The 14,522-nt window shown below is 37.8% G+C and overlaps 2 protein-coding genes across 4 annotated transcripts in view; both read left to right on the forward strand.

Moving 5' to 3' along the window:
- The window catches only part of PXYLP1 (2-phosphoxylose phosphatase 1), an 858,650-nt gene that overhangs the window by 269,192 nt on the left and 574,936 nt on the right, over window positions 1-14,522 (forward strand). The gene's annotated exons all lie outside the window — the stretch shown is intronic.
- CLSTN2 (calsyntenin 2) overlaps window positions 1-14,522 on the forward strand; it is a 302,983-nt gene that overhangs the window by 213,460 nt on the left and 75,001 nt on the right. For all 3 annotated transcript variants that reach the window (XM_052687062.1, XM_052687063.1, XM_052687064.1), the window contains 2 exons: window positions 9,995-10,190; window positions 13,178-13,386. In XM_052687062.1, the coding sequence (XP_052543022.1) occupies window positions 9,995-10,190; window positions 13,178-13,386 (405 nt within the window). The remainder of the gene's footprint in view (window positions 1-9,994; window positions 10,191-13,177; window positions 13,387-14,522) is intronic.

Below are 14,522 nucleotides of genomic sequence, written 5' to 3' on the forward strand. Positions count from 1 at the left end.
AATTAGAAATTCCTAGCAAGTCTGAATTTCTAGAAGGTAGAAAGTAAAGCCAAGGATAACATCCAACACCCATTGTAACTTATGGCAAATGCTACACATTTGTCAGTAGGGCTGGCATACCTGTCATCGTATGCTTAGAGAAAGAAGGAAACTGTTTCTAGAAGGTAAATAAGACGGGCATAAAATGTAGCTGAGTATCTTGACATGAGCGGCTCTTAGACCACCAGAGAGGAAGCAGAATCAGAAAGAGCAAAGATGTTAATTGTTTGTAATAGAGCTAGCAACAATACTAAATATCAGAACTACTGTTTTATTGAAGCAGGAGTGTTGAGTGGATGTTTAGGTTGGTGTGGCAGTGCTGAGGGTTTTTAACAGGGTTGTGTTGAAATCCTTTCTCTGAAGACAGCTGCTTTTCATACAGCTCATTTTCATGAAAAGTTTTGAGCACTTCTTAATTTCACATTAGGAAAAAAGCGAAGATTATCTTCAGAGCTGCTGAACAACAGGATTTATGTCTTCTGTGTAACTCTTGCTCATGAGAAAAGACGGCAACATTAAAAAGAGTAACATCTGAGATATATTTTAAAAATTGCATATTTGCTATGGGAGATGTTCAAGAAGCAAAAAGCTTAAATGTTTTACTGTTTAAAAGGAAACCTTGCATATCTGAATAATTAATGCAGATAAGATATCCCATTTTAAAGTCTCAGAAGGAACAGAGCAAACATTTTGTTGTGGTGTTCTGAATGGTTCTCTGACTTCAGGTTCTGTTTAGATGCAGTTTGTGTACTCAGTATAGTTATTTTCATATCAGTGAGAAAAGAAAAACTTAATCTAAGTTTCTATTCAGAAAAGGTGATTTTATACTACTGCATTCTGTTAAATTAAAGACTGATGTTTGCAGTCAGCCTGTGGTTTCTTGGTGCATAATATCCCTGGTGTTACAAATAATATTCCAAAGGTCTGGGTTACTGAGATTGTTTTCATGGCTGCAGTGCCGTCTGAATCACTGAATATATGAGGAACTTTTGTGGCTGATACTCCTGCATTAGAAGGCAAGAATCTTAGTAAGTTCTGAATAGATGTGAATTACTGCCTTAAAATCTGAGATGTCGAGTTGCTTGTTTTTTTGTGCTGTTATTAGTAGAATCAAAAGCTGTAAATAGGAACAAAATACTGTGTCACAGGTGCTCAAAGACAGCATTGGAACCACTGGGATAGTCAGCTCATTCAGCTGACTCACACTTCTAAGGTGTAAAATCTTAAACAAGAATAAGGCATCCCTACACTGAGCTGGGATGTGGAGTCTCAGGTTTCTGTGTTTAAAAAAGCAGGCTTCCTAATGAACTGCCTGTGAGGACTCACCACAAACCTTTTCTGCATAAGAAAGCAGCCTTTCACTGACTCAATTCTGAGCAGTGGCTGGAGCCACTGATGTCTTACTGGTGGTCTTGCGGGACCAAGGTTACACCTAAGAACAGAACAGTGTAAAATGGCGCTGATACTCAGCTCTGTATCGGTGCAACAGGAAATAAACTATACAGAGAAAGGAGGAAATTGTAAGACTCTGAATATGATAAGCAGAATGTATATATTTTTAGAGAAAGGCACCAATTTTAAATGTGCGCACAAAGTAGAATGCAGCTGATCTTCTAATGGCAGGTTTGCATTTACCTTTTCTGTGGATGAATTTACTCTCTCAGTTGTGCTATTTCCATTCTGATAAAAGGCCAGACGCTATAATTTTAGCTGTTGTTTTTCATTTGAGGTGATGTTTTGTAATAAAAGCATGTGTCCAAAGTAATTCACGTCTGGAGATGCAAATCATGACTTGATGCTTGGAGCTGAGTATTTCAGGTTCTTTGGTGATGGACAAGTGGAAGTAAAAACAAATGGAAAAAAGCCACGATAAGGAGGAACCATATGGTACGCTTGTAACAATTAAACTCATGCTCTATTTTGCTGCATGTCTGCAGGATGCACAGATTAGACCCTTGTGCCTAGGCTCCACGCCAAGATTGAATTAATGTTTTGAAGCTTTTCATTAATCTTCTTTCATAGGAAAAAGAGTAAATAGTTGAGTAAAAAGCTTAGGATGGTGGGAGCACTTTACCCATTTCCTAACCTCTCTCTGTTCTGTCTTGTGTGCTTTTTACCTAACACCTGACCTATTTTATTATACATGCTAATAAGAGTGTAGGATCTTGTGTTAAGACCAAAACTGCATCATTTCATTATTCGTATAATTCACTTTATTGGCTGACAATGTCCTAAAAATTCCACAATCATCCATAGATATTTTACACCTCACCTCTGTAATGCTTTTTTTTGCAAATCTGTGGTACCTGGTATCTCTGTGTGCTCTCTTTGAAAAGGGTATCTGCCTCTCCACTGACTTTCATAGTCAAGTCCATTGCTTTTTATGTTTGTGTCCCAGTTGATACAAAGCTCCTAGTATAAAATCCCAAGTTAGAGCTGAGTGATGCCTTTGGCTCTGAGTAAAAATAAGCAGAAGAGCAAACTGGTTGCCCTGTCTGTGCTTTGAATTAGCCTGCTATACCCCAAAATAAATTATTCACAGGAATAATTATAATAGATACATTTTCTGAGCTTTATCTCAGAAATTGTCTGCCTTGATATAGGCCTCAGGGAAAGTGCTTTAATTAAAAAATAATTTTTCTGTCACTCCTCTGAGTCTGCAGTAGACTAAATATCTGATTTTCTAATCCAAGTGTGACACGTTGTTGTCACTTGCCTTTTTCTGTCTTCGTACGTTTCACAAGGGAGCTGCATCTACCAGCTCACGTTGGTGCGAGTATCCTGCCACAGAAGGATCTTTTTTGTTAGGTTTGTCTATCACAATGTAGAAGTTCTGTAAGCATTACAAATCTAGTAGGCAACATTCCTAATCCTAGATATTTACTTAATTTTAAATTCTAGTCACATTATAAATCATCGGTATTTTTTACATAGTTTTACATATTCTATTAGCTTTTGTCTTTTAACACCTCAGCAATACTTAGCAGACAAAAGTTATTACAATAATATTACAAATAATAATTTTTAAAATCTTACATGCAAAGTCCTCTAAGTCTCTTATAAAAATAGATTCATCCTTTTCAAAGGATACGCACAGTAAAATGTGTGACCTCACTGGGTCAGTTATGTCCATTTTTTTTCTCAGTGTAGAATTCATTAATCTGGAGGTTAGATAGTCTCATGATACATCTTTTAGACAGAGACATGGAATTTTGAGCTGTGGTAGCATCAGGGCTTCTGTGTTTACTGGAAGATGTTTTTGCTATGGCAGACATCGAGTATGGGAACAGAAGATTTGCAACCACAGTTGCAAATGTTAAGCTGAAAGTGAACGCTAATCAAATAATGCAGATAGTTTGTGTGAAGATACAAATGGCCAGTGTGCGTAGTGGTGATTGTTATTGACGTGTGGAAAAGTAGATCAGACATCCTTAAAAAGTGGCAAGGCAGCATTTTTTCTGTAATGACTGTGTAGCTGTTAAAGATACCGTGCTATGCTTTACAGCATTCTCGCTAAACTGGACAGCTGTTTGTACGTGTGGAGTGTGTTTGGGTGACATCAGATGCACTGCTGAATCCATAGGATACTTGTGAGCATTAACCATTTAGTAAACAAAAGCCTTTCATTGACAGGTAGGCACAGAGCTCCATATATTGATTGCAGTAGTGCAGGTGTTTTTTTGATTGTTTCTTTTTTTTTTTTACAAAAAAAAAGAGCCTTCCAGCTTTCTTCCTTTATTTATTCCTGCAGATTTCAGAAAGAAAAGATTAAGAAATGTTTGTGAATATTTGTAATAGAATGTTGATTTAGTGGGTATTGATCGATGGGAGGAATGAGTGGCAATATTTTCTGTTTCTGTGCTTCAGAGAATGTTGAAAGAACTACATAGTCTGTAGTAAATTAAGAACACTTTTAATTGTGAAAACATCTCGTTTTTATGTGTTTTTTTTTTTCTGATCTAACTGACTGCTTACTGTGAACTTCAAATAAGCACATATCAATTCTTTGTCATTTAAGCTAGAGCGTAAGGATCTTTTGTCCAGATTTGTGTGCACAGTGTGACACATTATGCCTCTAAGCAGTGGTGGTCTGATCTTCAACAAAGCATTTCAGTCAAATGTCTCAATATTAACCAGAGCAGTATTTTTTAAACAACCTTCTATGTTAAAGAAATAAAAAATAATAAATAGAGTAACTTTTCCAGCTTCTGTGTTGCTGGGTGCCTTCATGACCTAAGCGAATTCCCTGGGAGGCTTATCATGGAGCCAGGATGAAAGCCAGAGATGGCTGCTCTTGTGGGCTACCCGCAGAACTATCTTTTTATCCTGAGCAATTGCTCCCTGCATCAGCAGAATGAGACTGGTTAGTTAGGTGTGGGCTTATGACAGCAATGAATCACTGGAAGTACAGCGCAGCTTCTTCCATTTTCCAATTTCAAACTGTAGGAATGGAATAGGAAGGGTAACAGTGGATTTATGTTCTTGCTTTGCAGAGCTTGCTGCCTGTAAAATTAGATAGGAGGAAATAACATTTTTTTGTAGTTTATTGGGATATTAGCACCTCCCTTTGCTTGTCATTTCAGTATAGCTTCCAGGATTTTAGTATTCCACGAGGAGTTTAATAGCATTGGCTTCAGTGATCTGGAAAAGCATACACAGTACTTACCACCTTTCTTAATAATTTTTATCCTTGAAGATATTTTACATCTCCATCACTTCGCTTCCTTTTTCCAAACAACCACTCTTTTCTCTCTCAAATCCCAATCTTCAGTGTTCCATAATTATTTAAACAGTAGTTACAGCTTATCATAAAAAAACTTGTCAAAGCAGTAAGCCTTGCCAGTGGCACTGAGACACGCTAAAGGTTGGCAGCTGTGCACTGCAGGATGTATTTGCAGGATTCAAACAGAGAAACTTGTGTACAGTTGTTATCCTGGGCAGTTGCATTAAAAATACAAAATAAAGACCAACCCCCTAACCAAACATACTGAAAAAACCATGATGTGCATGTACTGCGTCCGTGCTGCGTGTTGGAGAAAACAGACATCAAGTTGATGTCACAGGTTATGCCTTGCAACCCTGCTATAAGCTTTGCGGTTCTCCTCTGGGTGCTTTCCAAGTGCCTTACCATCCTTTTTATACTGTGGAGCCCAGAAATACACACAAGGTCAGGCTGCACCAGCACTAAATGTTATAGCATGAGAAGCACTACTTTTGACTGGCTACGTTGTGTTTAGTGCACCCCACAAAGCATTTTGCCCCTCTGCTGTAAAGGCACATTTGTTGGCTTGTACCAAGCCTGCTGCCATCAGCAGCCTGGGCCCCTTCCTGCTGAGCTGCTCTCCAGTTATTCATCTCCACAGCTGTGCCTTGTCCAGCAATGCTTTGTCCCAAGTGCAGCACCTGACATTTTTCTTGAATTTCATGTTAATTCAGGATGTATAAAACCAATAAAGCTGCATCCTTAATTCTAAATATATGATCAGCTATGCTGATTTGTGCATCTCAGGGAAATGTGCATAGAAATGTAGTAAAAGTCTAGAGAATAATAATATCAGAAGAGGATATGAATGTTAATGAGCCATTTTGCCGGCAGTGAACTAATGAAGCCTTGTTTCCTGGAGGTTTGTGCCTCATTTTTGATTTACTGCTGTCAAAAAGGTGAAAAATAGAACTGCAGCTTTTCTTGTTGTTGGGCTTTTACAAGGTTTTGATATGAATGGATGCCATCTAGTGAGATGTGACCTCTTTGACACCCTTTCACTATTCCTGTAGTTTCTTGATATTGTGCAGCTGCATGATTACTTAGTGTCTGTGGGAAGCAACTAATCTTCTTAATGTTTAGCTGAAATCAGCAAGTGGTTTTGGAGTTAATGGGAGGAACAAATACGTGTGTGTACACTCCCACACATACTGAGTACTCCATAAGCAATCGTAAGGCTGCAAGAAAGAATGTGCCAGGAACTCTGGTTGAACAAAACTTTTGTAATTACTGATTCATATGCAACTCTATTTTATTAATTACTGGTCATAATGATCAAATGTCAGGGATCTCTGCATTCTTCAATATTCTTTATGTAATAAAATGTGAATTAAAAGCAAACATTGATGGGAAAGGCAAAGTAAGGGTGCAAATATGTAATTTTTAGAAACGTTTGAAATTGAGTTCAAGGCAATAATTTTGTGTTGCAATTAAAGTTGTAACATTGCTTTTTATTTCTTAGAAAGCAAGGGGCATTTTGTTTATTTATATGATTTGTAATGCAATTTTGTTGATTAAAGCCTGTGTAAATGTAGCTGAATAGGAAACATTGTCATTAGTAATTTCTAAATGATGGAAAAATTTGTTGGTAATATTTCTGTAACACGGAACTGTCAATAGCATTTTCAAGCTAGTATAATTCTTACAAAGGAATTTAATATTTCTTTGCTAGTAACCTACTGATTTCTACCAGATTTCTCAAAATAATGCAAAAATGTATGGTGCTGATGACTGATAATTGTCTGAATTATACGAAGAGAAAACGTTATGTCAGAATTCAGTTTAAAAAGTGTGTTTACATGAAGCAACTCTTAGCAAAGTGAGGAGATTCTTTAGTAATCCAGCAGAAATCCAGGAGCTTGTACCTCCTGGCCCTGGGAGAAGAGGGACTTTCCTTTTACTCTGGATTCAACTGCTATAACATGTCATGAATGTTAGTCTACTTTTATGTGGTTTCATCATCTTGTGCCTGTTTCATGAACTCACTGCCACCACCATTTGGATCAATAAACCCTATATATTTCTATTCCCAAACCCATTTGAATGAAATGAGGGGTTAAACATAGTACTATTTTTCTGCATTGTCTGTTGTGCGGAAAACAGTGTCTCAGTTTGCACTCTAAAGCACCTCTACAAAGGAAACAAAAAGTGAGTGGTGTCAGTGTCCCAAAGGTGGTTGTTCTGCAACTTAAGTAGTTTGAATAAGACAGAGACCCATCTCCTCGTTGAATACTTAACTGCATGTATCTATGAGCCTGGTAAATAACATAAGCTTGGCACAGTTTTTACAGGCATCAGCTGGGTTTGGGGTTGGCCTGTCTGGGATTAAAAAATAAAGCCCCGGGGCTCCATTTTGTAGTTAAAAAATAATACTTGTTATATTTTAAAGAAAGTATTTGTGATGTCTAACAGTAATTCCATATATCTGTACGTGTCTTGCAGTGTGAAGACAGATATCATTTAATTTTGTTACAGCTGATCAATTCTATTAAAAATATTACTCATTACAATTACTGTACATTTTTAGAGTAAACTTATTCCTTTAGAAACAGCAGAACTCTCTCTCTGAAAATTCTTACCTAGTTCTTAAAAATATGTGCTATTTATATGAAAATAATAGAGTGCTGTAACCTAAATCCAGAAGTATATGCTTTTTTTTTTTTCATATTTACAAATAGCTCCCTATATTTGTGCAGCTGTCATTATTTTATCTTAAATAAATGTGAACATAGAAGACAAAATTAGAGTTGTAAATGAGGCTGGAATATCTAGCATACAAGCAGGATTTGGAACCTTCCAAATACTTGCTGAGAACTAATTAAACTTGTCCTGCTTCTATAATTGCTTTGCATCGGCCCTCTATGTTTGGAAAGGAAAAAATGATAAACATTCAGACAAAGGCAGAGGTTGCTTTTTTCCTGTCTTGAGCTATTTCTGCTCTTCAAGAATGTAGGCTTGATGTCTGCAAATGCTGCATTGTTTATAATTAAACAGTGGATCAATAAAATAATAAATGCAAAGCACTGAAGTTAGAATTTCTGTTGACAGATTGTGCATCTGAGGATAGCTTATTTTTATTGAGAGGCCACTGTTACAGAATACAAGAAGTGGTATTCTTCCATTAAACGTCCCACACTTATAAAACTGAAATGCACAGTATCATTTTAGATGAACATTTCACTTTGAAGTTGCATGGAAATTAGAATAGTATTTGTTTTCAGAGAGAGAGAGAGAGAGAGAGAGAGATGGTAACAACATTGAGGTGCAAATTCAGTGTTTGGTGCCTGTAATCAAGGCTAAACAAACTGCTTCACTTCAGCCTTCTCTTATGCTTTGTTTCCTATAGAACAGATCACAAGCACTGTGAAGCTTGCTTATATGGTGATGCAAGGACTTAGTCTTTTCCAGAGACTGACTTTCAAGACAAAATCCCTTCCTTCTTCTACAGCCCCAGTATTCAGGCTCATTGAGCACAAACTGAAGAGAGCCTGGAATAGAGCAAATCCTCCATCCGTCCTGAAATACCACACAGCCCTTTCGTGCCATTTGAGTGAGGGGCTGAAGTGAGCAAATGTCCAAGTAAACAGTGTGTTCTCCCTATGCCTCATAATTAGTAAAACAACTGCATGTAGACACTGTAAAAGCACTCACAGCACTGATAGCAAGGGTGAAGAGTGGGATTTATCTGCCTAAATGTCAGTGTATGTAGCTGAGCTCAGCTCCAACTCCCATTGTAATCAAGGGAAGAATCGTAGTTCAGGGAATATCCTGAAGATCTTTATTCATAAATATTCATAAAGCATAATATGCCTAAGCATACCCAATTTCTACCTCCACACCTATCCCCCCTAAAAATACAAACACCTAAATCTTCATTTTTTCATTCCCTTCGTAATTAGAATGATGAACTCTGTCATTTCTATAAAGTCACTGGCTAGCATCTTCTCTAAAAACAAACATTCTAGAACAGAAAGAGAGAAGTCAGTTAACACTTGTATTAGAGGTCACAGATTCAGAGTTAATTTAGAATTTGGCAGTTGGTTCAGATATGATTGGCAAGGAGATAGCCAAAAGGCTGCAAGTATAAATTGGAAATAAATGGAAATAGATTATGTGACTGGGATACAGCTCTGAATCCATAATGCATGTCTTGAGACTGACTTGCTCTTAAAAGAGCATGTGTTTAATGTGTCATAAAAATATTTAAGCCACATTGGTCTTTGTATAAATGTTCCATTTTTAAAGTTGAATTCTGGAGCGGCTAAAAATGACTTCAGCATGCGTATCCTTGCCATCAGCATAAAGGGTAATACATACATACATACATACACACATATAAAGAAAAATCACTGGAAACTGTTTTTTTTCCCCTTTGAGGTCTGCATTACCTTCTTTGTTGCTGTTCTTAGCTTCTGTGTCCAGATCTGTTTTTTAGTCCTTGCTCTGCCATCTATTTCGTTGCATAGTATTCCTCTGAGAGAAGCTGTGGATGTTTTCTGTTAGGATACAGTTGGGAGGCAGAGAGTTGCTGACTAGAAGGCATCATGTATGGGTTTGTGAGTGTGCATGGGTGACTGCAGTGCCCAAAAGAGACGCTTGCCTGTGTTCCTTTGACTACTTCTGTTCCGAAGATGATAAAGATGATATATGTGTGTAAATAATGTAAGATATGTTTTGAATGTGCTTATGTTCTGCATCATTAGTTTTTTCACTGTTGGTAGCTAAGCTGCAAGAATCTGAACATCTGCTACCACCTGCTAGCTCAAGTGTCTGCGGGAAGCAGTGACAGCAGTTAGAAAAGATCACCTCTAAAACGTTCTCTTTTCTTTCTGCTATTCTCTTTTAACTAAGCACTGTCATCTTAACTTAGCTCAGAATTTAACCTGTTGCCATATCTAAGGAATGGTTTCTAGAGTGTTAAGAAACATTCTGCAGTGACAGAAGAAGAGGAGAGGACGTGACCAGAGCTGCTCTCACCCCATCACTCTCCACAAACGCATGGCCACCATCCCTTGTACACACGTGTTAATCTTATACCTGTGTCAGTATTACTCCATCCATAACAGCATGTGAAGTACAGATCAGTGTTAACATTTCCAGTGGTAATGTGATACATTAGATTATGATTGTTTTGTGTTATACTTATATTACAGTATTTTAATATTTGTGTTATATTTATCTTATTCCTCACAGGTGAGATATGTTCTTTTAAAATTCACGGACAAGAAATGCCATTTGAAGCTGTTGTGCTTAACAAGACATCTGGAGAAGGTCGTCTTCGAGCCAAAAGTCCTATCGATTGTGAGCTGCAGAAAGAATACACGTTCATCATTCAAGCCTATGACTGTGGATCAGGACCAAGTGGAGTAAACTGGAAGAAATCTCACAAGTAGGTGAAAATGACATTTATTAGCTTTGTTGTGCATTTACTCTATGGTGCAAAACAGATTGAAGGTACCCTTTTTATAGAATCATAGAATGGTTTGGGATAGAATAAACCTTTAAGATCATCTAATTCCAAACCCTCACTGTAGGCAATTATACCTCCTCTAGACCAGGTTGCTGAAAGCCACATCCAGCCTGGCCTTGAATGCTTCCAGGGAGGGGGCATTCACAACATGTTCCAGTGTGAGAAACTCCAGTGAGTGTAAAGAATTTCTTCCTAATATCTAGTCTAAGTCTACCCTCTTCCAGTTTAAAACCATTTTCCCTTTTCCTGTCGCTACCTGCTCTTATGGAAAGTTCCTTCCCAGCTTTCCTGTACGCCCCTTCAGGTACTAGAAGGCTGCGATAAAGTCCCCCTGGAGCCTTCTTTTTTCCAGACTAAAGCGCCCCGGCTCTCTTAGCCTATCCTCACAGGGGAGGTGCTCCATGGCCTTCCTCTGCACCTACTCCAACAGCTCAATGTCCTTCTTGTGTTGGGGTCTCCAGAACTGGAAACAATATTCCAGGTGGAGTCTTGTGAGAGGGGGTAGAAGGGCAGAATCATCTCCCTTGACCTGCTGGTCACGCTTCTCTGGATGCAACCCAGAATATGGTTGGCCTTTGGGCCTGCAAGTGCACAGTACTGGCTCATGTTGAACTTTTCATCAACCAAGTGCTCCCAAACCTTCTCTTCTGGGCTGCTCTTAAGCCATTTTCCATCCAGCCTGTGTCTGTCTTGGGATTGCCCCAACTCAAGTGTAGAACTTTGCACTTGAACTTGCTGAATTTGATGAGATTGCACAGGCCCACCTCTCAAGTCTGTCCAGGTCTCTCTGGATAGCATCCCTTCCCTCTAGCATGTCAACTGTGCCACTCAGCTTTGTGTTATCTGCAAAGTTGCTGACGGTGTACTCAATCCCACTGTCCATGTGGCATACGAAGATGTTAAATAAAGCCAGTCCCAATGCTGATCCCTGAGGAATACCACTTATCATCAGTCTTCCCTTGGACATTAAGCAGTTGGCCACAACTTTCTGAGTGCAGCCAGAAAGTCAATTCCTTATCCAGCAAGTGGTTCATCATCATTTCCCTTTTTCTCCAATTTGGTGACCAGGATATCATATATACGTTTATACTGTAGTCATGTAGAAAGCAGTTAAACCAAGATGATTAGTTGTTAGAATGGTTTGTCCACTTTTAATTCCTATTTCTTTTTAGAGATTTTTTCTTTTTTGCCTCTGACAGTTTGACTTACTCTGCACTGGTTCCAGATGAAGTTTTTAACAGAATCACGGTTTAAGTGGAGAAGTATATCTCAGTTTTGGTTAACTTTTCCATTCTTGCTTTTATATTAAATACATTGACTGAACAGATCATCCAGGAAATAGAACCTAGCTCTTAATTGGTACTTAGAAATTGTAATTAAGTGTTCTTTCAGTTCATCTCATTTGAAATGGTAAGAAAAGGGGAAATTGATCATTTTTTTAGTATGTGCATATATATAAGCTATTTCAGTGTTGCCTTTGCACAGTGGATTTCTGATCTCAACTTTTGGACAGAAAGTCCCAGAGGAATTAACATCCTCTAGTTGTGAAAGGGTATTCAAGGTGAATAGGTGGTACTTTTTACTGTGGAGTCAGTTTCCTGCATACCTTTTAAATAAAGGCAGTGCCCTTTTCCCCCTGCAAGGCATGCAGACCATTTGTCATTAACTCAGATATAGAAGTATAACTCCTGTTCATTTTGCTAAGAACCACTTAAATGATTAATAGGTCTTCCTTTCATTCATCCAGACAATTAAAATTTTCATTAGCTCTATAAAGCATTCCAAACTCTTTTAGGATGTTTAAAAAGAATGTATATCTAGAAAAAAGTCTACAATATCAAATAATTATCAAGTTACAGAAACAATTTTTCCTCAATACTATTAATTTTTATAGCATTTTTCACTCACATTACTAACAAGCTGCTGAGTGTTAGACTTGGAAAATTTGGTCTAATCATGGTCATTAAATCTGGCTCACTCAGAGCAGCCTTTGCTATTCTTTCTTTCGTTTGTATAGTAAACACACTAAGCTAGGTTTTTGGAGTCCAAACACCTATTCCTGGTTCTGCCGTTGATCTGGAACACCCCTTCCCTTTTCTGTCTGCTTGTTACCCAGCTTATCCAACCAGATACAAAGTTGTTTCAATTTAGTACACTGAGAGTTAGCACGTTAAGTGCAGAAAATCTCTTATTTTTGATCCTCAGAGGCTTACCATAATGTGCATATTGAAAATGTGGGGAAGTCATTATCTTGATAAGAGGTGCCAACAGCAAGGATCCTGTTCTTATATTTGCAAGTAAATTAGTGTCTTGGGATTTAATGGGGAATCTCAGACCTACATCAGTATGCAGCTTGTGTTGCATCATTTTTCTCTTTAAATGCTACCAAGCATTTCACTTTTTAAGATTGACACAACTCTTTCCTTTAGAAGGCAAGTTACAAATATTATACTTAAGTAATTAGGTAGTTAGAATCAGCAGAGGGTGAAATACTTTGTATTGAAGAGTGCCATAAATTGACAATTTTTATGTAACAAGTATTTAATATGCTTTTTTTTTTTTATTAGTTTCTTTTTTCCATTTACTGACCCATTTTGCACTGGTGTAATGTCAACAACTTTCTGCTGGGCTCCGTGTTAAAAGGCAGCACGGTTTTAGCAAGGAACCCTTTGAGTTCCTCTCCCTGATACTTTTGGCACAGTGCTTTTACCTACAGAAACTTAAGGTATTAAATTGGGCAAATTAAATACAGAAATTCAGTAATATCTGATTTTAGCAAATGTTGACATGTTCTTCTATATATTTTTTGTCAGCCCTTTTACATTAAGAAAGCAAACTGCTAATAATATGATCTTGAAGTCATTCTAAACTATTTTCTCTTTGATTTCTTTTCTTACGTGTTTTAGGGCAGTTGTCCATATCCAAGTAAAGGATGTTAATGAGTTTTCACCAGCTTTCAAGGAGAGTATGTATAAGGCCACCGTGACAGAGGGAAAGATCTATGACAGCATACTGCAGGTAGAAGCCATAGATGAGGACTGTTCCCCGCAGTATAGCCAGATCTGCAATTATGAAATTGTCACAACAGATGTTCCTTTTGCTATCGATAGAAATGGTGAGTATGGAGAAGGATCTGACTGTAATTTCTAGGACAGATAGTGTTATTTTTTTGCAGATAGTGTATAATTAATAATTGATACCAATTGATAATCCAGCCCTTTGAGTTTTAACTCAAGAAACTAATACTGTTCTCATCTCTGAGAATGAAGAAACTGTAACATTGGAAAATTACATCTTTTTTATGTTTGATGTGGTCAGAAAGTGCCACAATAATATGCGTCATGGAAATGAAAAAATGGTTTTATAGATGTGCAGTACCTTTCTCTGACAGTCAGTCTGTTCTCTTAGTTGTCTAAAATCTAGTTTCCTGTGCAGCAGTAATGCAGCATGTAGCCCTACTTAATTTATTTGCAGGTTTATAGCTAGTCCCAGTCTTCTGAACTCTTTGGATGCAGAATGGACACTATACTGACTGTGTTTAGTAGTTCACAGTTCTAATCATTTGTGGCCCTTCCTGAAGTTGGTCTCCTATTCTGCAGTATAGAATAAAATATGCTTTGGGAAAATCGTAACATTTTTCAAGGGTTCATATTTTACTTGGTTTTCTAATGTAATACTAAATGGACATCTCAAAAAATAATGAATCATAGTAAGTTTTCCATATGGTGCACTTTCTGACATTGGCTTCTCTACTTGTCAGCTTCTTGCTTCTCCTGGTCAAGTTCTGACCGGGGAAGAGCACAGACTTTGTCACTGAGTTTGGGAGAAGTGGCTGGGCTGCATTTAAAATGAGCTAAGGATTCTCCCTGCCCATTCTCTGCTTGCTTTAGACAATACAAAATAGTGATTCTGTATTTCACCTGCTTCAGCAGTGCCATATTGGCATCGTTCTGTAAATAGGAGTGCTGTTTTCTCTGTACCTGGGGCAGAGGCCTGTGATGGACCCATGGGAAGTTCTTCTACATGTGCACCACACTGGTACTGAAGGAAATATCCTTCATGTTACTGGTTTTAGTTATCAGTATTTGCACATGCACCCTTGTGAAAAAATATAAAATATAAATTCCTGTGCTTACAGAACATGTTTCCCCAACCAAACACCCTGTTTGTATACCCAGCAGTGTTCTGATTTATGTGATTTTTTGCCGGTTTGGAGATTGAAAGCATGCATGGAGCTACATTTTCTCTAAG

This window comes from Tympanuchus pallidicinctus, unplaced genomic scaffold (genome assembly GCF_026119805.1).
Source record: "Tympanuchus pallidicinctus isolate F22 unplaced genomic scaffold, pur_lepc_1.0 scaffold22, whole genome shotgun sequence".
NCBI lineage: Eukaryota > Metazoa > Chordata > Aves > Galliformes > Phasianidae > Tympanuchus > Tympanuchus pallidicinctus.